This window comes from Liolophura sinensis, chromosome 3 (assembly GCF_032854445.1).
Source record: "Liolophura sinensis isolate JHLJ2023 chromosome 3, CUHK_Ljap_v2, whole genome shotgun sequence".
Taxonomy (NCBI): domain Eukaryota; kingdom Metazoa; phylum Mollusca; class Polyplacophora; order Chitonida; family Chitonidae; genus Liolophura; species Liolophura sinensis.
This window is the reverse complement of record NC_088297.1, coordinates 17506091-17530058: the sequence shown is the minus strand read 5'-3', so window position 1 is coordinate 17530058 and position 23968 is coordinate 17506091. Positions and strand designations below refer to the sequence as shown.

The window sequence follows — 23968 nt, the reverse complement described above, 5'->3', positions numbered from 1 at the left end:
GACTTTCATGCAAGGGGCCGCTACTCTGCTACCATAGAATTTCAGTTTGATTTCTTTTCATCACGCGTGGACCGATTCTGAAGTTAGGTTTGGCAAAGATTTTGTTCGGTCCTTATAATAGTTCAGCAAATGAAATGACATCACTGTTTTGTGTATTTCTGTGAATCTAACAATCATGAAGAAGGCAACAGTTCTTCATACACGGATAGTGAAAACGAGCCATTGAGCTACGGACTGCTGAACGCACACCAACCATTCAGAGGGCAGTACAGCAGCTCGGAGATTTAAGATCCCGCGGAAGACGGCTCGAGGCAGATATCGGAGGTGAACAGAGGTGAATGGCGAACGTGTGGTATAAAGTCCATAAGGTCAAAAAAGAGACACAAATTGAATGAGCAAGTCATTTTTGTTTCTGTCAGTGAAACAAGGCGATGGAATCGGCTTCTGTGGCAGACACCGGGAAAATGCCGAGCAAAACGAACCCAGACCTGCAGAAGGAAAGAGACCGAGCTTCATTTGACAGTTTGCAGATGACATATTTTTTGTACGACGGACCAGAAAAAGTTCGAAGGAGGCGGTTTATTCGTGAGTTTTTTTTTTAGCTAAGTGGGGGTAGGGTAGGAGTTGGGGGTTTAGTGAAGGAGTTGGTGTGCCTTTTCTTAGGCGTCACGTAGCAGCCTTCGAGTACGAGTTACAGGTGAACGGAGCTTGAAGTCCGAAATATGCCATTCCTTTACGACCTTTATATTCTTTTTTTCTTTTCTTCAAAATCTTCCACTAAAAGCCTTAAAGTGACACCATTTTCGAGACTCTGCGAAAACTGATTTAGGCAATGCTTTTAATGTTAGCTGGTACACATGCAACTCAGTTTAAGTGGGCCGTTCTGTTGATCTGTCAGTCTGTAGTGTAGCTGCATGTGTGGCTCAACTGGGCCCAGCTTCACAAAGATGTCATACATCTGTCGGTAATAGTGACGTACAAAGTATCGTACAACAAATGTACGATTAAAAAATGTTGTGCGCCTCTTTGTGAAACTCTGCCCTGATAGTTATAGTTTTGGATAAATTCTAGAGATCTTCAAGCCCATGAGCAATAAGCTACTCCCGATACCAAAATTAAATCCAACTCAGGGTCTAAACTGGCCTTTGACTGGAACAGGGAATTGGTAGATTCCCCAGCACTCACAGGGTTCAACAGTCCTTGAAACTCCTTTGAAAGTGCTTGAAAAAGACAATTTCATTTTCAAGTACTGGAAAGTCCTTAAAAAAGACTAATACTCCTGGAAATTCCTTGAAAATCTTAGTTTGTCCCAAATTTAAATATTGTCTGCTGACCGCTGAGTCTGTATATCAGGAGCTCACTGATAATTCTGCCATAGTTAGGGCTTCGGCTGGGACTCGCCATTGTCGCAAATTTAGAACAGTTTTTTGAGATGTGATAAAATTTGAAAAAAGAGAGTGTTTTTGGCGGCAAATTTATTTACTTAAGAAAAAATACAATCGTTATACAGAATCTGCCATGAGAGTTTTCTGGGTTTTTTAGCAGATTTTCACAATTTTTCTTATGAAAATAATCCGCTTACTTTCATTTCAAACGATCTCATCTCGGCGAAACAACAACAGCACAGTTGTATGGCGATTAATGGATAGAAATCTACAAAGGGGGGTTCAGCATTGTTGCAAATTGACTTACATTAAATAACGCTTGAAATCATTTTTGTTAAATAACGAATGAGAATGCATTTTGGGGGATAAACAGTTATCAAGGGAAATAAATCAAGGTAGAGCTACACCTGTAAATGAAGTTACCTCCCATAAAAAGTTTAAACTTTTCACTTAATAAACTATTTTTTTTTTGTAACTGTAAATTAAATTTTTCAGAATGTATGCCTTTCCATAAATGTGTACACCGTCCGGTTTTCTCCTCTCAGACTGAGTTACTCCAATGTACTGATCATAGTGTTTCACTTAAATAAACTGAATTTACAAATTAATTTCGTAACAAATTTTTCTGAGACAGGAAATTACATTTTACTAGAATCCTTCAGATAAAAATGAAAACATGCTGCCAAGCATTGGTTCATTATTTTGAGGGCAATTGTTCTAATTGTAATATTTGATAAACTGATTCTAGCAGCTACACTAAGGCAGATAAAAACGAATTACAGAAGGAGACCTACAAGTGTCATGGCCGCTAAGGAAGTATGGCTAAAGAAAAATAGTATTTACTACAAAATCTGATGAGTGGCTAAAGTGACTGGCTAAAAAAAATACTGACCCAGAGGAAGCCCTGCATATTGATATATGACGTTCATTTTTTTAACTGAGCCAAGGCCAGATCAAAGAATGTGTCGCATTATTATATACATGTAGGTGAAGGGCAGATATTTCTTGCAAAAGCAAGCATACTATTCAATATACATGAATGCAAATTGAAGCATTGAAAACCTTGAAAATGACAAAAAAACTCCTTGAAAACTCCTTGAATTTCATTTTCATATACCTGCACGAACCCTGTCTCATTGTTTGTGGTTGACAGTAAGTTAAGTTTTTAATTTATTGGATTGGAGTTCTTATGAGTTTTACTGCGAGAATATTTCAATTATATGACACAAACAAGAAGTACATGCTGGGAGGATTGGCAAAATAAATTTAGCTGGTCATTGATGCGTACGTGGCTGTTTGCACACTTGTCATGTACCAAGTGGTCGAGGTCTAGAAGTTCATGCTATACCTTCCTAGCCATATGTGGGAAGATTTTTCAGCAGCCTGCAGATGGTCATGGGTTTGAACCTGGCCCAGTTTCCTCCCACTATAATGCTGGCCACCACAGAATAGGCGTAAAACACCAATGAAATAAAGAAATAAATATACTTTCCTGATAAAGGCTATTGGTTTAAAGCTCAATGGGGTTGGTCTGTAACTCGGGCATGCATTTTAGTATGTCATACGTGTACATGGGAAAGTTTCTGGCCAAAGGTCAGTGGTTTTACCCCAGAGCATTCTGGTTCCTCCACTTGTTAATCTGGCTATCATAAGTGAAAAAGCCCTGATTAAGGTGCTCAACAATAATTCAGTAAATGAATAAATTTACATGCATTAAAATTAATGGCTAGGTTCTGTAAATGCTAGATGCAGGCCAACGTGCACAGGTAGCCAGTTTGTGGCATACATGTCTCTGCTCTGTGTATCAGAGAACTTGGCGTTGTCGGATCACAAGATTCGTCAGAAGAAGTTTACTTACCTGACACGGGATGAGGCTTACTCGGAGAGCATGCGTAAAGCCGTCTACCTGCAGAACCGGATCAAAGAGCTCAACCTCACAGACCCTTACGAGGTGGCGATCTTCAATTAGTAAGTGCAGGGAAAGTACACCTAAAGGAAATGTCTAATCAACCTGCACTAAGTTTGAACAGCACACCTGTTAATACCTATTTATGATGCATGCTTGGGTTTTTGTGTAGTACAATTTTTCAGTGATGATGGCAACAAGTCATTTAGGTGTCTGTACATGTACAGTATATTCTTGTGTCAGTGTCACCAAAGTACTGCTGCCACAGAAATAGTACCATATGAAAGACACCAAACACCCTGTCACATTATACTGACACTGGGCCAACCAGTCCTGTTTCTTTGCTCTAATCTCTCAGTGCTGAGTGTCAATTGAGGCAGCAACAAGTGCCTTTTTTGGTATCAAAAAGCGTTTCGTATTACACAGATTTGATACCAGATCTTCTGATGCTCTAACATTAGGCCACCGAAGCGATCCCTTTACTTAGGTGATGTATAACCGACAGGTTACAGTTAAAAGACGACAAAAAGTGCACATTTAGACCTTTGTGTTTCTTTTGTGTAACCTGCCTTCTGAAGCGTGAAGAATTGTTGAGCACGGCAGAAGGTTGTAACTACAATCAATCAGTCAACCAGTAGAAAATCATTAGTGCCAGCTGTATATGAGCTTAGCACTATATACTTAATACTGAGATGTTAGTGCAAACATGACTAGTTAGCCCGGTGTCAGTATAACGTGATTGGATGGGGTGTCATGTTTGGTGTCTTTCGTATGGTACCTATTCTGTGGCAGCAGTACTTTGGTGGCAAGAACTCACCTTTTCACAAGAAGACACAATATATGTACACATACATGTACATAATGACTCCTCATCATCATCTGACTGAAAAATTGTTAAGTGCGACATTAAACCGGAAACATTCATTCATTCGTTTTAATATGGCAGATCCCCTAGCCTCATAAGAATTTTTTGTTAATGTAAAGATAATTATAGAATCATCAAGTACGTCTGACCAGAGAAATAAGGCTGTTGTCATTAAATAGGTCTGCTGCAACCCCTCTTCTAAAATAACAGAGGAGGGGGGCCTTCGTGGCTCAGTTGGTTAGTGCGCTAGCACAGTTTTTGACCCAGGAGTCTCTCACCAATGTGGTCGCTGTGAGTTCAAGTCCAGCTCATGCTGGCTTCCTCTCCGGCCATACGTGGGAAGGTGTGACAGCAACCTGCGGATGGTCGTGGGTTTCCCCCGGGCTGTGCCCAGTTTCCACCCACCATAATGCTGGCTGCCGTCGTATAAGTGAAATATTCTTGAGTACGGCGTGAAACACAAATCAAATAAATAAATCAATTAAAGGTGTACCTGGTTACGTGTAGTTTCTTTCACCCATGAACCTGACAGTTGTCAGTGATGGAAGTGAAATATATAAGTACCTGAATTTGAGGCAAAACACCTATCAGTAGGCATATGCATTGTAAAGGTCAGGTGCCTGGTGATGTTTGGTGGTTTAACAGAGGTTTCTCCCAGCAATGAAGTTGACTGTTGTCAGGCATAGAAGTGAAATGTAGTCCCCTAAAACCTCAGTTAAAATACATTTTAAAGGTCATTTAACTGCAATCTTTTGGTTAGTTCATCATTGCAAATAGTGTGATTTTAACTCTAGCTTGGGGCTGGAGGGGTGATCTTCCCCGTTCTAGGGAAAGCACTTGGCACTTGAGGCGAGTTAGGTTTAAGGGGAGAGGGAAAATGGTTGTTGCACGTTAAGAGCAGTGTTGCATGTTTTCTCTGCCCTCCCTTCCAGTATGGGTTACATTCTGGTGTCAGAGGTGGGAAGAGTTGGGGTAGCTTAAGTTCAGTCTTCTATACTTTGGGAAGGACTTTGTCATATGTAAGCGCTGTATCTATCTTCGGGATAGAGGGAATTTCCCTTTAGTTTAGTGGTAGAAGTGTGGAATCAAAACCTAAAGGTCGTTAGATCAAATCCAACCTAACAGGTTGCCTTGTCACACAAGTATCTGGTTAGGTGTGCTCTTTTCCTATGTTGCCTGATATTTCCTCTGCCCTTAAAACTTATTGGTGTCATGCAAAGTGAAATTTTTTCTGAGCTTCAAACTCCACTGAAGTGTCATCTTTGTATAAATGTTGGTCATATATTCATGTTTCAGTGCAGCCACTGCACATGAGGGGAGCCCATTAGGTTTGCATTTCAGCATGTTCTTGCAGACCCTTCAAGGCATGGGCACAAAGGAGCAAGTGAATCATTGGGTGCCCAGATCTAACAGGCTGGAGATTATAGGGACTTATGCTCAGACGGAGCTGGGTCATGGTATGTATAGCTGAAGCTCTCCTTTAGGTCACACCGATTTAATTGTTTTGTTTTACAGGCAGAATGGATATTTCTTCAATATCATCTGGGGTGGGGGGGGGGGGGGGGGGGGAGGGGTGTTAAAGAAAAATAACTGCTTTAAAAAACAAAATGTGATTTAATTTGCTGGAAATATGTACTGTGTCAGCAGTTTTCCTCCACTGTCAACACTGATCTTTCAGATGTATGCAAGGAGTCAGGGCTTAGCTTTTCCTTGACTAATACTGAGAACAATTGTAACTAGCCTTGCATGATTACTGTCATCAGGGGCAGATTCTAAAGTCAGAATTTAAAAATTCTGTACAATGCGGATTTTCTTAGTGCTAGAAATTTGGACGCATTTGTAGCAATATAACATTGATAAAGTTTGCAAAATTTTAATTTCTAAAGCCCAAATATAAGAATTAAGATTGCATTTCAAATTTTGACTTAAGTCATTCAATTGGCGCCAGAGTTGTAATGCTTTTTAAACTCAGTTCATATCATACATTGACTTCTTTGTTTTCATATATCAGGCACATTCATAAGAGGATTAGAAACTACAGCAACCTTTGACCCTAAAACAGACGAGTTTGTGATGAACACTCCATCACTCACATCCATGAAATGGTGGCCTGGAGCTTGTAAGTCTTGTCAGAGTTATGCCTGTTTTTGAGTACGGCAGAAAACTCCAGTCAGATAAATGAATAAATCAAAATATGTAAACAACAACAGCGATAATTTATTCTGAGCGCAATTTGCTCATGTCATGACGTTGTTGCAGGATGTCGGGTCTTGTAGAACAAAATTTGAAATATGAAGAAATTGCATTTTCAGAGCATGTTTAAACAAATCTGGTTTTCCATGGGAATATCTTTGGCTGGATCATCACGGTTAACTTCACAGTTATGTCCCTTTTGAGAGATAAGGTTTTTGAAAATCCTCGTGTTAAAATTCTGGCTATACTTTTTCTGTGAGCTTGCTTTTTATTCCCTGTGGTTTATTTAAGTCCTGATACACATGTAATACTAAAGACATCTTTTTCAGTGGGGAAGACAACAAACCACGCCATTGTCATGGCACAGGTTTACACCAGGGGGCAGCATTGTGGAGTGTACCCAATCATTGTCCAGATTAGGAGTCTCCAGAATCACCAACCAATGCCAGGTCAGAATACATGGAGATACAGTTCAACTTCTTTCACAGATTTTTTTGTGTTAGGCTATTACACCAACATCTTCGTGCAAAATGATGTGGCTGCCCAATGGCGCAGTTGGGCTACTTGCCTTTGTCTCTATCCATGTGAGTGACAGAGCATTTATATTTATAGATAGAATCATGCTGGCTTCCTATTTGGCCATAAGTGGGACGTCTGCCAGCAACCTGCGGATGGTCCGTGGGTTTCCCCTTGGCTCTGCCCGGTTTCCTCTCACCATAATGCTCGCCGCCGTCCTGTACGTGAAATATTCTTCAGTACAGCATTTTAGGACATCAATCAAATAAATAAATAAATAAATTTCAAAAAGGGGTTTAAACAAATTTAGATGTCCACAGACATTTTGTTCTGACATGCTTAGATAACTCTATAGATCAACTTATAATCCAGAAACCTTGCTAGGCGATGAGATATTGTCATGTCAAACAAACCAGAATCATGATGTCGCTTGTAGGGTTACAAGGCAATTCAGGCTTCGCGTGACGTTGGAATAAACAGCTGATAATAGAAAGAACACATTCCTCATTGGTTACAACCAATAATATGGTGGTGCAACAGAATTTCTCAGTGTGGAAGATTTTGCTTTATTTGAACTGATATCTTGATTATGCAATGTCCTAAAAATGATAAGGTATGCTTTTTAAACTGTATGTGGGACTTATTTTGGGTATTTTGTATCAATGCACATACATGTATATATTTCGTCTAGTCTGGTCTTTTAACAGAAATGCAGAATTGGCAGCGTCTCCGGTGGTTGCCACAGCTTATGGTGTTAGAACTAGATGGTTGCAGCAGTGTGTTTTTCTATAATCTGTCACTGTTTGTTAATGTGCACATGATGCAGAGATGTAGTGTATGAGTACTACAACAAAACAGCCCAAGAAGGAGGAGTGTTTAGGCCAGAAATGATCCCTATTATAAAGGGAACATACATGTAGCTGTCATACTGCACTGACCTGAAATGCAAAATGTCAGCGTTGTTCTACCCCCAAATGGATTGGGCATCATGTCCCTCGTTTTGAGGGCCCTCCGTGGCTCAGTTGGTTAGCGCGCTAGCACAGCGTAATGACCCAGGAGTCTCTCACCAATGCAGTGGCTGTGAGCTCAAGTCCGGCTCATTCTGGCTTCTCTCTGGCCTTATGTGGGAAGGTCTGCCAGCAACCTGCGGATGGTTGTGGGTTTTTCTCGGGCTCTGCCCGGTTTCCTCCCACCATAATGGTGTCCGTCATCGTATAAGTGAAATATTCCTTGAGTACGGCGTAAAACACCAATCAAATGAATAAATAAATAAATAAATCTTGCGTCTTGATTAGGTGGGTGCTCAGAGGTAATAGCAAGTGTGTAACGCTTTCTAGCGTACCACCATCCTCGAGAAGCGTATCTTTCGTGTGATTTCTGCAGATAAAAACAAGGCCTACATCCACAACTGTCACTGTGCATTGTCTTCAAACACTTCACTACTACCGAGAAAAACCCAACGAACAAGCTCACAGTTTGGTGTTTTCTTCTTTCTCGAAAATTAGCAAGTTCCCTTTTTTTATCCCAGACTCTTTTGAACAGCTACAGCAGCAAAGGGTTTCATTTTAGGGCAAGGTACCAGCAAGATTAAAATACAACTCTTCTGTGCAAAGGAAAAGCAAAATGTCATTAACATAATCGTTTGATATCATTTCGCGTTTATATTTTATGCAGTCAAAAGTTTAAAGGAATACAGAATCGACCCTGATTGGCTGACAATTGAAATAGGGTTTCCTGAATTAAGTCTTGCAGCCTTGGTCGCCCTTGAATAAATGTAAAGTACCTAAAATTGAGTTTAGGTAAGGTATAGCCCGGACTCTCACACAAACCACTCAGAATTGATTCTGTATCCCTTAAATTAAGGTTTAGTTATGTATTAAAGATGGCTATATGCTTCAGCTCAGCAATTCCACTGAGAATTTCGACATTCTTCTGTCTTATCCTTGAGTACCTGAATTTCATGTGGGATTGGTTGGCCAGGTATCGGTGAAATGTGACTGGGTGGGGTGTCAAATCCGAAGTCTTCAGCATGATACTTCAATGGTTGCCCTGGACAATAAGAGGCAGTGTACCACAACCAATAACTCATCAATCATGTGACTGAAAAGTTAAGTATGATGTAAAATCCCAAGCACACGTACATACGTACATGTATTTCATTTGTTATCAGGTGTGACGGTGGGTGATATCGGGCCAAAGTTCGGCTATGCTGCCATTGATAATGGTTTTCTTAAACTGGATAATGTCAGAGTTCCCAGACTGAACATGCTGATGAAACACGCTGTGGTAAGTCTAAAGCTTTGTAAAGCTTTGGTTTCCTCAATCCATAAGACTGAATGTTGAGAAGAGAAAAATTCTTGACCACAATCAAATAAATAGAAAATTGTGCGTCCAATTCCGATCTCTGACATCGAATCCTGTTGATACTCAGCACATCCTGGTTTCTTTCCACTTGAAACTGAAAATAAATATTCTTGAGTATGACTGTAAACACGAATAATCAATTGATCCAGGTATAATCTAATTTTTAAGTGGAAAAAGATGGTACATTCCGTTAACTTGTGTACAAGAACCTCAGGACATCCTGGTTTCTTTCCACCTGAAACTGAAAATAAATATTCTTGAGTATGACTGTAAACACGAATTAATCAATTGATTCAGGTATAATCTAATTTTTAAGTGGAAAAAGATGGTACATTCCGTAAATTTGCATACGAGAACCTCAGGGAGACATCCTGGTTCTTTCCACCTGAAACTGAAAAATAAATATTCTTGAGTATGACTGTAAACACGAATTAATCAATTGATTCAGGTATAATCTAATTTTTAAGTGGAAAAAGATGGTACATTCCGTAAACTTGTGTACAAGAACCTCAGGACATCCTGGTTTCTTTCAACTTGAAACTGAAAATCAATATTCTTGAGTATGACTGTAACACGAATTAATCAATTGATTCAGGTATAATCTAATTTTTAAGTGGAAAAAGATGGTACATTCCGTAAACTTGTGTACAAGAACCTCAGGACATCCTGGTTTCTTTCAACTTGAAACAGAAATCAATATTCTTGCAGTATGACTGTAAACACGAATTAATCAATTGATCCAGGTATAATCTAACTTTTAGGTGGAAAAAGATGGTACATTCCGTAAACTTGCGTACGAGAACCTCAGGACATCCTGGTTTCTTTCAACTGAAACTGAAAATCAATATTCTTGCAGTATGACTGTAAAACACGAATTAATCAATTGATTCAGGTATAATCTAATTTTTAGGTGGAAAAAGATGGTACATTCCGTAAATTTGCGTACGAGAACCTCAGGACATCCTGGTTTCTTTCAACTTGAAACTGAAAATCAATATTCTTGCAGTATGACTGTAAACACGAATTAATCAATTGATCCAGGTATAATCTAATTTTTAGGTGGAAAAAGATGGTACATTCCGTAAACTTGCGTACGACAAACTGACTTATGGCTCCATGATGCTGATTCGAAGTTACATTGTTTATGATATGGCACGATCACTGCAACAGGCATGCACCATTGCTATCCGCTACAGTGCCGTGCGACGACAGTCTAAAATTAACCCTCAGTAAGTCTAATAATGTATTTGTCATAAAAAATAAAGTGCATTTTTAGGGGATACCAAAGGTTTTAAAATATTTGCTTTGGGACTGAGACTTGTTCTGTAGGATATTGTCCTACCTTCCAAACAAACCATGAAGCACCTTTTCAAGATCAATAGAAAAACTTGCAAAATCAGGAAAAATGAGTATTTTTTGTGAGATTTTAGGGTAAATACACTGAACTAAATTTAATTATTTAGAAAAAAGTCTGATATGTAAATGTATTTGAGAAAAAATACAAATACCAAATACTTTTCTTTTCTTCCTCTTTGATTTTATGAATTTTTATAGAAAATAGGTTATTTTTGACACATACTTAAAGAATACTTTTAGTATTTACAGTTACAAGTTTCCCTGAGGATATCATGCTAATTTCCAAACAAACCGTAAAAGACCTTTCCAAGATCGGGAGAACTGTCAGAATAAGGCAAAATGTGCTACTTGGTCTTGGATGAAATTTTACATTACTGATCATATTTTCAGAGAAAGGGAGCCCCAAGTCCTGGACTTCCAAACACAGCAGTCCAAGCTTTTCCCACACCTGGCCAAGGCGTACGCCTTTCATTTAGTCGCCACAGAAATGATCTCGCTGTACACACGGATCAGCGAGGATGTCGCCAAGGGAGATCTGGAAAACCTGCCAAAGGTTAGTTTGTTGATTCTTTAATTTTGGGTCGGCCATGAGGTGTGGGGTTAATCCTGGCCGTTGACATTGAATATATAGATTCACCAACTCTCACTGTTTGTAGAGGCCTAAGTGACAGTAAGTGTTGGACGATGCTCGTGTGAGCGAGTAACACAGTGTAACATTTTTAGTAACATTTGTTTTAAAAACACTTGGGATCCAGCTGGGTAGCCTTCATGGTCAAAGGGTTTAGTGTGCCAGCGTGGCACAGTGACTCTGGAGGCTCTCACCAATGCGGTAGCTGTGAGTTCAAATCAAGCTCATGCTGGTTGCCTATGCGGCCGTTACGTGGAAAGGTCTGTCAGCAACTTGTGGATGACAGTGTGTTTTGCCCGGACTCTACCACTATAATGTTGATCACTGTTGTACAATTGAAATATTTTTGAATACGATGTAAAAATAAATAAATATATCATGGCGCTGAAAGTTTGTTGATGATTTTAATAGTGTATGTCAGTGGTTAGGAAGTTCATCAGTAACTTGCTCATGGATGGAGGTTTTATCCCTGGGCAATCCATCCATAAAACTGACTGCTGTAGTATACATGAAGAATTCTTATGCCATTAAACAATATTCGAATAGAATAATCAGAAAAAAAATTAAATGTATATTTAATATTTTGTGGCTATTTTGACAGCTTCATGCACTCTCAGCGGGCCTGAAAGCGTTCACATCGTTGGTGACATCGGCAGGTATAGAGCAGTGTCGCATGGCTTGTGGTGGTCACGGCTACGCCCAGCTCAGCGGACTCCCCAAGATTTACGAGAATATCACTCCAGCGGTGACATATGAGGGAGAATACACCGTTATGGCACTTCAGACAGCTCGGTAAGGTTACGCGAGCACCTTGATTATCATTACCATTTATGAAACTTCGTCTTGATACAAAAATATACACCCACAGTTTTCAGTGTGGTACATGTACTATGCTATATATGAACAGATAGAATTTCTCTTTGTTTATGTAGTGCTGCAGGCGAAAGGGTTAAAATATCACACCCAGAGTTTGAATCCCCACGTACCCTTCTCAATAAGCGGATAACTACTTTGTCCCCACAATATTTGTCAAAAGCCATTCTTTAATATATGTAAAGCTGAGCTAAGAAATATCGTGTAAGCCTTATAGCATGCAGACAGCGCTGGTACAGTAGCGTGATGTCACTGTGACGCGCCATGGAATGCAGCGTCACAAAGAAAAATGACCTCATTTGCACTCGTCACGCTCATTTATGCCACAGTGACAGCTCCGTGGAATCAAGCGACATGGAGAAAATTGACGTCGGCTGAACTCGTCTTACTGTGCTTAAACACCTCCATATCCATCGGACAGTGATTTTGTCTCCAAATGCCATTATAAAGGGAACTGTAATTTTATATAGGCTATGTATATACCCTTGTGGTTCATCACCAGTGTGCTTACCAGCTCCAACGTATGTCAACATCTATCGTATAAGCATGCTTCTATAAGAATGGCAGTTATTCTGTTAACCAATCAAATCAAATTTAATCTGGCAATCTATCTATAACACATGCGATGTCAGCTAGGAATTTAATGGCTGAAAAATGCTAAGGCAAAGACACATTTAGATGATGAACTGAATATTAAATGAATTTAATAAAAACTCTGAGATCGATTCATCTTTGTAAACATTAATATTCACTTTCTATACTGGTAATCAGAAATGTACATGTAGGTATGTGTGGGCCTTCATGTATCAGACAAAGATCAATGTAGTAACTTTCGACATAGGAGACAACATATATATAGGGAGCATATATATGCCTACAAGTTATTTTGGGCCATCATCTGTGAAACAAACTGCTAGTAAGTTGAATTTATAATTAATATATCGAGTGGGCATAAAAAAATGGGCCGTACTTTGATATTGCATTGCTCCATTATCCTTTGTTCAAAGCCTTTCAAACTTCAGACATTCAAATGGCATGATTTTGTTAATATACTGACCCATTTTGAAGGTCATAGCTTGAGTAATCTGTACACAGGGTTAAAATGAAAACATAGCCTCAAAAACGCACGTTCTGGTGACCCACATTGCATCATCTGTCAGGTGTCATGAGTAGAGCATGGAAAAATTCACTGAGGATGAACTAAAAGCATGCATCAAGGGCTGCAGGAAAAAAAGTACTCTTAAGGAGATTTGGGACTCAATCAGTTCATGGAAGAAACGTTTGCACACCATCTACCGAGAAGAGGGAGGACCAATTGATAATCTTTTCAAGTAAAACAAGGCAGAACATGCATTTTTTGATTTTGGTCCCATGAAGAGGAATCTTAAAGGATGAAATTGAATTTTGGTCTGTATACTTAGGACATAATGGCTTTTGAGCGTGTAAATTTTTAGAAGGTGACTTAAGAGGATTTTGGAGATATTGAGTGTCAAAGTACGGCCCATTTTTTTTATGCCCACCCAATATATATATAGGGGGCCTATGTGCAAGTGACCTTTATCTTGGGCCCTAGTCTAGAAAACAAACTGCTAGTTGAATTTATGATTATTTCTATTTCTTAAAGAGGTGGGTGGGTGGGTGGGTGTGGGGCTGGTGAACTAGTGCATCACCAGAGATGATGTCACTTGGGCCAGTTAATGCTGACTGTAGATTTGATGCTGATGGACTGGCAGTTACAGTTGCAGGAAGTAATGCAGGAGGTTGTATTCCAGAGATAGGCACACTACGTTTTATTGATGACATACCAGCAGTCATGGCTTCCCTGTTACCAACTTTTCACTCTTGGATACGTGCTGATACACAGCAAGGCTCGACACACTTTTGTGACCCATGACTTAAGTAATTTGTGACACGCTGAAGTTTAACTGTGAAAGTATTGTGGCCCCTGTGGCAGGGATGCTGTGATTGGTATATGTTTGGGACAGATTACAATGTTCACTCAGTTTGGACATGAAGCGTGATATGGTGGCCTTCCCCAGTGGTTTCCTGTTAAACCAGACACTTTCTTCATCCAGGAATGAATCCATTGGGTACTGCCAGAGGCTGTCCAGATCGGGATGCAATTTAGTGATGTATGGTTGAAATGAAGCCAACAGGCACATGGATGAGTCTGATTCTTCTGGCATGAAACCAGAAACTTTGTCTTTGTCACAAGCTCTTTAATTTTTTTGTCAGTTTGCCCACAGCCTTACAGTGTTTATACATATTTCAGTCAAGTGGTACTGTCCACTTTCACCGCAGATGTTGCCTAAGTCATCTTGTCCATATTTTCAAATCCTCATCAACAAATTTACAGTCTCACGTCAAAAATAAGTTTATTTAGTAACCCATAAGGGGTTATTGTATATTTTGGGAGTGAGGTGAATGGCGGAATAAATCTTCTTCCTCTCAGCTTCAGAAATGACAGGGTAATGGGTTGTTGTACCATGGCCAAGTTGTTTCAGTTCATTAATGGCTGCCTTGAACATTTCTTTTGCATCTGTAAATGCCGGGTCTCTGATGATGTCATATTTCTTACAGTGGGGCGGAGCTTTAAGATAGCGATTTAATCCATACTGGAAACTATCTAGGGAATTTGTTTTGTAGTGAGTACAGTCTTCTTTGAGACAGTCAGTGTAAAGGTGTGATTAAGCTTCATCAAGGTTCACTGGGTTGTATGTCTCAAAATCCACATCCTGTTGTTTTTTGAGGAGGTATTCGTGAAATATTCTCTCCGCTTTTGAATTACACTTTTGTGTTGATTCTGGAATAACTTTGCCTTTTTTAAAAATTCTTCACTGGTATAAGGTGCAAATGCCACCTGTACACACATCAGCGTGATCCTCCTTTTAGCAACTCCAGCAGACTACAGTGGGCTGAGCTGAGTTATCCCCCTTATTATAATCCTGCGTGGTAATTCTTTTGTGCAGGGTGTATGACATTTAAACCCCTGATGTGATTCATATACCTTATGTGGGCGTGTCCTGCAGCTGTGACAACTGATCAGCCAATGACAATCCAGCATGAGGTAGGGACAGTGTGCTATACACCACCAAGTACAGCTTCCACTTTTCTCCACCGCACACATTTATAAAAAAGTTCTGCCTATGTGTAGCATGACCATGGAAATGTTGACGCTGGAATTAACATAACCTTTTCATATGTTTGCAAGGTGTTTATTCAAGCATTTTCTGGAGGCATTAATGTGTGTAGACTGATAAAATTACGCTTTGTTTTGTCTTGAAAATCAACTGGGCATGTATTGCACTGAAAATTGCTCTTTCACATTGGAAACGGTTGAGCAATTAGGGGTATATTCATTCTGGGTTAACAATTTTCAGTTCTATATGTAGTGTGTCACCAACACGTAATGCCAGTGTGCAAGAGTTATGAAATCAGTGCCCTAGAACTCTTCAATTTGGAGGCAAATTTTGGACCCGAATCCGTGTGAATTGTGCCTATGTAACCTTCAGAAATAGAGCAAGGCTTGGAGAAAGAAGTGATCTTAGACCTAAGTCAAAATTTAAAATCAACCTAAAACTGTTATTTCTTGCGTCAGATATATTGCTTGACAACTTGAATTCTGGCTAAGTTATGAAACAAGTTTCAGCCGAAATACTGGAAAGGAATATACCAATTGTAGTGATAGAAATTTTGACTTAAGTCTAAGATCACTCCATGATCCTGGTGCCTGGAGTCCTATGTTCAACAACATACAGTGTATCAGACTATGGATCATCTACCGTTCATGGAGTTACAGCTTTACATATTTCACCTAAAGTTAAGCGTTTTTTTTTTTTCAATTGACACGTTTTGTTTGATTCTGATGGATTCATCCACCTCACAGGACCACTAAAGAGTTTTTTTGTGAAGTTTGATTAATTTTTACTGTTAGAAAAGCCTGAGTGTTGGCTTCGTAGCCTTCATGTGCTTCTGATTTAGGTGAAATACAGTGATTATTTAATCAGAGATGTATGTGTAGCAAAACTCTATTCAGATTGCCTATCTCTACATTTTTTCCTCCATTTCTTCATCTTGAGGGAAAAATAATTTGCAAGTTGGTTCATTTGTGTTTTTTTTCAGGTTTTTGATGAAATGGTGCACTAAACTTCAAATGGGAGAGACGTTGCCAAACTTCATAGCATACCTGGGGCGCAAACCCAACAGACAATCATCTCTGAACAGTGCATTGAATGAGGAGAGTTTGCTGGATGCCTTTGAGTACAGAGCTGCCAGGTAAGTTTTGTGCCATTCAACAACAGGTTGTAGATACATATAGAACCAAAGCTGACTGGCTGACGATGGAGATAGGATATTCATGGTTAAAGCCCACAGCCTTGGTCACTCTTGCATAACTGTACAGTCCATGAAATTCAGCTTAGGCAAGATCTCTCACGCTGGTCATTTCAAGTACATGTATTTTTTTACCTTGGGTGAAACCACAAATTTTCCTTATGTTTCATTTACCAGTATCTGAACGATGACAGGGCAAAAAAGAAGACTTGTTAGTTAACTGGTATCTTGACTGACAGACTGGCTAGCTGGGTGACTGTCACACTGGTTGGCTTGGTGACTGACTTGTTGGTTGACTGGCTGATTGACTGACAGACTGATTGGCTGGGTGACTAACTGATTCACTTGATGGTTGACTAGTTCATTGACTGACGGACTTGTTGGTGAATGATGGACTTGTTGGTTGACTGACAGTTTAGCTGGGTGACTCACAGACTGGTTGGCTGGGTGAATGACTGATGAATTTGTTAGTTGACTGACAGTTTAGCTGGGTGACTCACAGACTGGTTGACTGGGTGAATGATGTCACCAGGTAATTTCTAGTTCTTATCTTTGGTATTGTGTCTGTGGCAGGTTAATCTTGGCATCGGCTCAGAGCATTGCTGACCTTACCAAGCAAGGTCACTCACAAGCAGAAGCCTGGAATTTGTCATCAGTGTTGCTGGTGGACACTGCCATGGTAAGTTTGGAGGATACAAGAACTGGACAGATTCACTATAATAGGGAGGAGTGGTTAGATGTTTTCTCAGATGGTTTTCCTGATCCATTTTCAAGTGTAATTTTTGATTTGAATATTTCAGAGATTGCCTGGAAAAATGATGAAAATAATAAAATTGTGAAGGAGGTGTGGGAAGTGCGTTTTGAGTTTCACTTTTATGCTTCATCATTCTTGGATATATTATTACAGTATTCTACTGATTCAACTGCTGAGTACATCTGTTGTCATATTAGGTAGCGAAAAATGAACTGTTGGTGAGCCTCTCACTAATGGGGTCACTGTGAGTTCAAATCCAGTTCCAGGCTGGCTTTGTCTACGGCCATACCTAGGAAGGTCTGCCAGCAACCTGCAGATGGACGTGGGCTCTGCACGGTTTCCTCCCACCATAATGCTGGCCGCTGTGGTATAAATGAAATATTCTTGAGTAAAACACTAATCAAATAAATAAATAAATAAATAAATAAATCAAGTCAGGCCGATTGTACGTTTTTGAAGGAAACTTCATTTACACTCATTAAACAGTATTGTACATTCTTTATTATTTTTTTCAGACATAGTGTCAGTTATGTTCTGTCAAACCTTATAACTTTAACAGTAATTCCTGTTTGTTTTATCATGTCAGGCCCATTGTGAGGCATTCATTGTGAAGGTGTTCAGTCAGCGGCTGTCAGAGCGGACCCTTGATGCAGGCGTCCGACGGGTGTTGACAACTCTGTACAGACTGTATTGCTGTTCATCCATCAACAGTCACCTTGGTGACTATCTTGTGGTGAGTTTAACAGTGGGATTGGATTGTTATCCATAAGTAATGCCTCTGTCAATCTAAGCCAGTGGGATTGGAAACATCAAGATATTTTAGGGGTTGTTCAGAAGGTAGGATGATAAATTATGAGACAGAGTTTCAGCATATAAAGTAATAGATGTATTTTATGACCTTTATTTGACCTCTAAAAATGCATTTATTCAGGCGAATAAATCTTGTCTTGCAATGACAGTGTTTTAGTGGTATGCTGGTCATTGCAAGGATACAGCTTTATGATATGAGAACAATTCTGTGAAAATGACATCACTTTGTGTCAAGCCGAACAAAACATTAACCTTATCTTCATCAGTTTGTGTAAAGACACCCATACTCATATGCTTTTCAGAAAATGTGATATCTGTAAATACCATAAACATGTGAAAATGTTGCCTCAAGAATAGGTCACTTTTTTGTTTTTTTTAACTGGAAATCTGTGTCTTTTTTTTTTTTCCACAGGATGGTTACTTAAGTGCTGACCAAGCCAAACTGCTGAAGGAAAGGGAAATAAGCCTGTTTGCTGATTTACGACCAGATGCAGTGGCTCTGGTTGATGCGTTGGACATGCCAGACGAAATCCTTGACAGTTGTATTGGGCGGTATGACGGAAACGTGTATGAGGCCATGTACAATTACGCCAAGAACTCACCACTCAACAAAACTGAAGTAAGTTTTCAGAGGTACTGTTTTAACTGAAGGGATTGTGGGAAGAAACATGCTTGCCCTTCAGTCACTAGGATTCAATCACTAGGACACAGGAGGACGCCAAAACATCTCTGTAAGGGGCTTTTGGTGACAATAACCACTCCGGTTGCTGAGGATGATGGTTTTAGCTGGCTGATGAACTGATATTGCCATGAATTTTGTCAATTCCTCTAGAAGTGAATGTCGTGCTTGAATAAAGAGTATTTTACTGATCTGTTGTGTGTTGACCAGTTATACTGCATGCAAAAATCTGGCTCTCACAGGGGGGTTGTCGGGTACATATAGACAGTAGACCCATGCACCTGACTGTCTTTACATAAGTGTCTTATGCATGGTATTAAGCGTCAGTCTGGCTCAGTGACATAAGGTGTTGTGGCTGCAGAGACTAGAGATAACAAGCCCTTGACTAGTGAGGTAAAAGCGTCAGTCTGGCTCAGTGGCATAAGGTGTTGTGGCTGCAGAGACTGGAGATAACAAGCCCTTGACCAGTGAGGTAAAAGCGTCAGTCTGGCTCAGTGACATAAGGTGTTGTGGCTGTGGAGACTAGAGATAACAAGCCCTTGACCAGTGAGGTAAAAGCGTCAGTCTGGCTCAGTGACATTAGGTGTTGTGGCTGTGGAGACTAGAGATAACAAGCCCTTGACTAGTGAGGTAAAAGCGTCAGTCTGGCTCAGTGACATAAGGTGTTGTGGCTGCGGAGACTAGAGATAACAAGCCCTTGACTAGTGAGGTAAAAACGTCAGTCTGGCTCAGTGACATAAGGTGTTGTGGCTGTGGAGACTAGAGATAACAAGCCCTTGACTAGTGAGGTAAAAGCGTCAGTCTGGCTCAGTGACATAAGGTGTTGTGGCTGCGGAGACTAGAGATAACAAGCCCTTGACCAGTGAGGTAAAAGCGTCAGTCTGGCTCAGTGACATAAGGTGTTGTGGCTGTGGAGACTAGAGATAACAAGCCCTTGACCAGTGAGGTAAAATATTGTAATCCAGCCATCAAATACCATGGTCTATGGTATATTTAGTCTGGGGGCCTCCGTGGCCGAGGGGGTTAACATGCCAGCACAGCGCAATGACCCAGGAGCCTCTCACCAATGCGGTCGCTGTGAGTTCAAGTCCAGCTCATGCTGGCTTCCTCTCTGACTATACGTGGGAAGGTCTGTCTGCAACCTACGCATGGTCGTGGCTTTCTCCCGGGCTCTGCCAGGGGTCCTCCCACAATAATGGTGGCTGCCATCGTATAAGTGATATATTCTTGAGTACGGCATAAAACACCAATCAAATAAATAAATAAATAGTTTTAGTTTCCCCACTCATAACTGTAATTGAAATGTACATAATCTTCTTGTGCAGCTGTAACACACTAGTCAGTTAATCCAAATATAGAGAAAGAAACCATTCTCAAAATGTTTTATTTGGATATCAGCAAGAGCTTCTGGAAATGTGATGCAGTATGCTGCGTTAGAAGTTTTATTTTATTTTTTTAAACTTAATTACCATAGTTAGTATTAATACCAGTATTTTAATCTGTGATTTTTGTTTTGATTTTAGGTCCACGACTCGTACTACAAGTACCTCCGTCCATTGATCCAGGCTGGGATGGCTCAGTCCAAGCTGTAACAGTGCATTAATTCTGTCCTGTAAAGGTCATACATGTACTTCTTTTTGTATTTGGAAATACCACATACAAGTAGTTTTAACACCCCATTATCTATCTTAAAATCATATATAATACAGGAGAATGTATTTTTTTTATGATCAAAGCAAATCTACATGTAGTTGTAAATTTTCAGTGTCACAAATCCATTACTTTGCTCTGTATCAGCTGTAAATGTTGGTAGTTTTTGCAATTCAGATTTAAATGGCCAATGTTTTTGTACATATAACAAATAAACGGTGTGTACAAATAATTACATCCTAGATTCTCCATCAGTGATGTGTATATTTGAATGAAGACTCCAACTTGCTGCACTGAAATGCTAATTGATGACCAGTGACTATAGCCGTCTAAAGCCCATTGGCTGGAGAACATTAGCTGTGGACCAGTAAGGTTGCAGGCACCTGTTAAGCTATAAAGTTGGCATTTGTCTGGTATTGAGTCTGGGGGTCTTTTGGGTGTATTGCCCGATGCATTTGTTGCTCACTCTGAGTTAATCTTTGCACAGTTTCTTCAGTCATAATTAGAACCTATAAATAAATCTGGAAAGTCAGATACAGGTATTTCACACTGGTCCTATCCTGGTTTAATCAGGCATACCTTTACTGGGAAAACACACTGTCTATAAACTGCCTCAACTTAAATCAATGAGTTCATTTGCTAGCGTGGCTTATACTCTGAGGATCGGTGTCCAGTAAGAACAAATATATCAGCTAGCTAAAGCAATGTTAAGCTTTGTTCTGTGAAAAGTACTGCATGTATTGAGCTCAGGTTTTGCATGCGTGTGAAGCACAACAACTTGGAGGGGGTTGTTCCACGGTTGACGCGCTGCAAGGATGTTGAATACAAAAAATTACAAACTTCCTTCCTCTTTTCTGTGTTAGAATCCTTTTTAAGGAAAATGTTTAAATACTTTATGTATGGAGCTGAAGTTTTGCACTCCTGCGTCTCCTCTGGATGAATTCTATGGTAGCCTTACTACCAATTCTAAGTTTAAATGCAACTCCAGCTGGTTCTGAAGCATCCTCAGGAGGAATGTCGGGTGCCTGGCTAGGAACTGTGGTTTATGTCCAGATTTCTCTCCTGGTGTAAACATTTTCTTGCAACAGTATGGATACAATAATGCCGAAGTAGCATTAAGCCATAACCATTCGTGTATAGCTCACCTGTAGAAAGTAAGGAGAGGAATTGTGAGGGGGTGGGTGGTAGGTGAGGGGGCAGATGCTGTTGGTGGGTTGCATAGGGTTGCAGTGGCCACCCATAGTGGACACATAGCCATTCGTCAGAAGCAATTTGCATATTAAAGTCCAAGGAAGTTTTTTTTGCCCCATAGCTCAACATTTCCTCAAAAATTAACATGGTTGAAGTTGCATCCCATTGTACGTGGATTGCCAAGTGCAGTTCGCAATTTGCGTATCAAAGACCTCTGCGGTAAATTTGTACATGCACTCCCTCCATTTTTTCTGTCACTACCATAATGATTTACAGCTCCTTAACATACGAAGTCACTACTCTGCAATCCTTAACATACGAAGTCACTGCTCTGTAATCCTCAACATTCAAAGTCCCTGCTCTATAATCCTCAACATTTGAAGTCTTTGTAATCTTTAACATATGAAGTCACTACTCTGTAATCCTCAATATTTGAAGTCTTTACTCTGTAATCCTTAACATATGAAGTCACTACTCTGTAATTCTTAACATATGAAGTCACTACTCTGTAATCCTTAACATATGAAGTCACTGCTCTGCAATCCTTAACATATCAAGTCCCTGCTCTGTAATCCTTAACATCTGAAGTCTTTGTAATCCTTAACATACGAAGTCACTACTCTGTAATCCTTAACATACGAAGTCACTACTCTGTAATCCTTAACGTATGATGCACAGTTATAGTTTTGACAGTGCAATAATTTTTTTTGGCCTTGTTGATTTAATGGCAAGACTTTGGCAGCAACTAATTAGAGAACAATATCAGTATTTGACTGTCAGTCATTCTACTTTATTGTGGTTTTGAGGTCAGTTTGAATGTATCACATGACTTGACCAATATGCAGTTTTATGAACCTCTCAATCAGCGGGGCTACCAGTGTTCTCTGAATGCCTTGTTCCTTCTGTACAGATTTCACCACCCATGCTTGACCAAGTCATGACAGCTGATGTGTATGTATAGGCGGGAAATTACAGGATTACAGAATAAAACACTGCAAATAAAAACTGTTTCCTTCAGTCAGGAACCTTTTGTGTATATGTGATGAAAAAAGACGTCAGGTGTTGTATGATGAATTACTTTTGACATTGTGAATATACATGTACATGCATTACACAGAGGAAGGAATGTTTTATTTATTATTCTAACACACCTAGAAGGACAGGTGACATGTAGAACCTTTAATGAATTTTCCATGTGGATAGTAAGAAAAGAAAGAGAAAACATATCAGTTCTTAACATTTCAAATTTTTACAAAGCACTTCAATGAATTCTGTTTATAGGCCTAACATCCCCAGACCAATGTTGTTATAAGAATTGCTTTGAAAGACCAGTCATTCACCATCTGGATGTGAACATAGCATTTCTTGACATGAAGAACCCTGTTTTCTTAATGTGCAGTTTGGTGACCCCTTGATAACCCAGACTACTTGTATTGGCAACAGTAACCAGAAGTATCTGTATTGAAGAATTCAAGGAAGTTATTCACTCTTTATTTTGCGTACAAATTTTAATTTTTACCTTTAAATACCGGTGATGTGTTATTTTTAAATAGTATTCATAATACATAAATATGGGTACATAAATAAGAGGACTAATGTTAGGGCTGATCGATTCTACAAAGTCATTTCTGATTTAGAAAAAAATATAAGACCTTGTCATAGTGCTTTGTTTTTTGTACCGGTTGTTTTATAATATTTCAAGTTTTTACTGAACTCAGAAATAGTTGATTGTGTAGATTTGGCCCCTGTATACCTAGAGAAGTGTCATATTTAATGCTCGGGCACAGAAAACGACATGATCAAATGAACATTTTAACATGTACTATGTATATATATATAAGTGAAATTAAAGCCTCAAATCTACCAATTTGTGGAAATATTTAGTGTCCTCTTTTGATAGAAATAGCCATTACATGTATGCATCCTTCCTTGGGACCACTGGGGCCTAGTGGTTAGCCTGCTACCTCAGCAGAATGACCCAGTACACTCTCACCAATGCAGTCGCTGAGTTCAAAACCAGCTCATGCTGTCTTCATCTCCGGTCACAGGTGGTAAGGATACCTATGGATAGTCTTGGGTTTCTTCACATCGGCGACGTTCTCCCAAGCTCTGGGTTCATAATGCTGCCTGCCACAGTATATAAAGTGAAATATTCTTGACTGTGATGTAAAACACCAATGAAGTAAATAAATAACCAGTAAACAAAGCTGTTAAAATATGTTTATTTACAACAGCAACAAGAAATCAGTTTTTAGAACTGTTGTCTTCAACCATGACACATTTTTAGTTAGGAGTTATCGCTTTCCCCAGTAAAATTTTCAATCGGAACAGTGGGAAGTTAGTTTTCCATTGATTCTAGTGGAAAAAAAATCAGCAAATCTTAACTTTTTTGATCAAAAGGAAACAGTGCATATCAATACAAATATTTTTCCGTAAATACACTTAATAATGTGTTTTTATAACTGC

At 39.5% G+C, this 23968-nt stretch overlaps 1 protein-coding gene across 2 annotated transcripts; it reads left to right on the top strand.

Annotated features, from left to right (window-relative positions):
• Positions 1–77: 77 nt before the first annotated feature.
• On the top strand, positions 78–23320 carry LOC135464222 (peroxisomal acyl-coenzyme A oxidase 1-like). 2 transcript variants are annotated; one of them, XM_064741726.1, is made up of 15 exons: positions 78–585; positions 3194–3353; positions 5453–5613; positions 6168–6275; positions 6679–6798; positions 9036–9151; positions 10289–10458; positions 10976–11138; positions 11815–12005; positions 16209–16361; positions 16992–17097; positions 17759–17905; positions 18395–18601; positions 20185–20279; positions 22413–23320. In XM_064741726.1, exons 1-14 carry the CDS (start codon positions 432–434, stop codon positions 20251–20253), a joined length of 2025 nt encoding a protein of 674 aa, XP_064597796.1. In that variant the 5' UTR covers positions 78–431; the 3' UTR covers positions 20254–20279; positions 22413–23320. The 2 variants fall into 2 exon arrangements, with proteins under 2 accessions (XP_064597796.1, XP_064597795.1); XM_064741725.1 differs by lacking the exon at positions 22413–23320 and having other exon boundaries at positions 20185–20976.
• The last annotated feature ends 648 nt before the right edge of the window (positions 23321–23968 follow it).

Excerpts from the sequence above, each read along its gene's own strand:
- LOC135464222 (XM_064741726.1), top strand. The coding sequence starts at position 432 with ATGGAATCGGCTTCTGTGGCAGACACCGGGAAAATGCCGAGCAAAACG. Across the intron at positions 12,006-16,208 it reads ATGGCACTTCAGACAGCTCG|GTTTTTGATGAAATGGTGCA; the intron begins GTAAGGTTACGC and ends GTTTTTTTTCAG. Across the intron at positions 18,602-20,184 it reads CACCACTCAACAAAACTGAA|GTCCACGACTCGTACTACAA; the intron begins GTAAGTTTTCAG and ends TTTTGATTTTAG.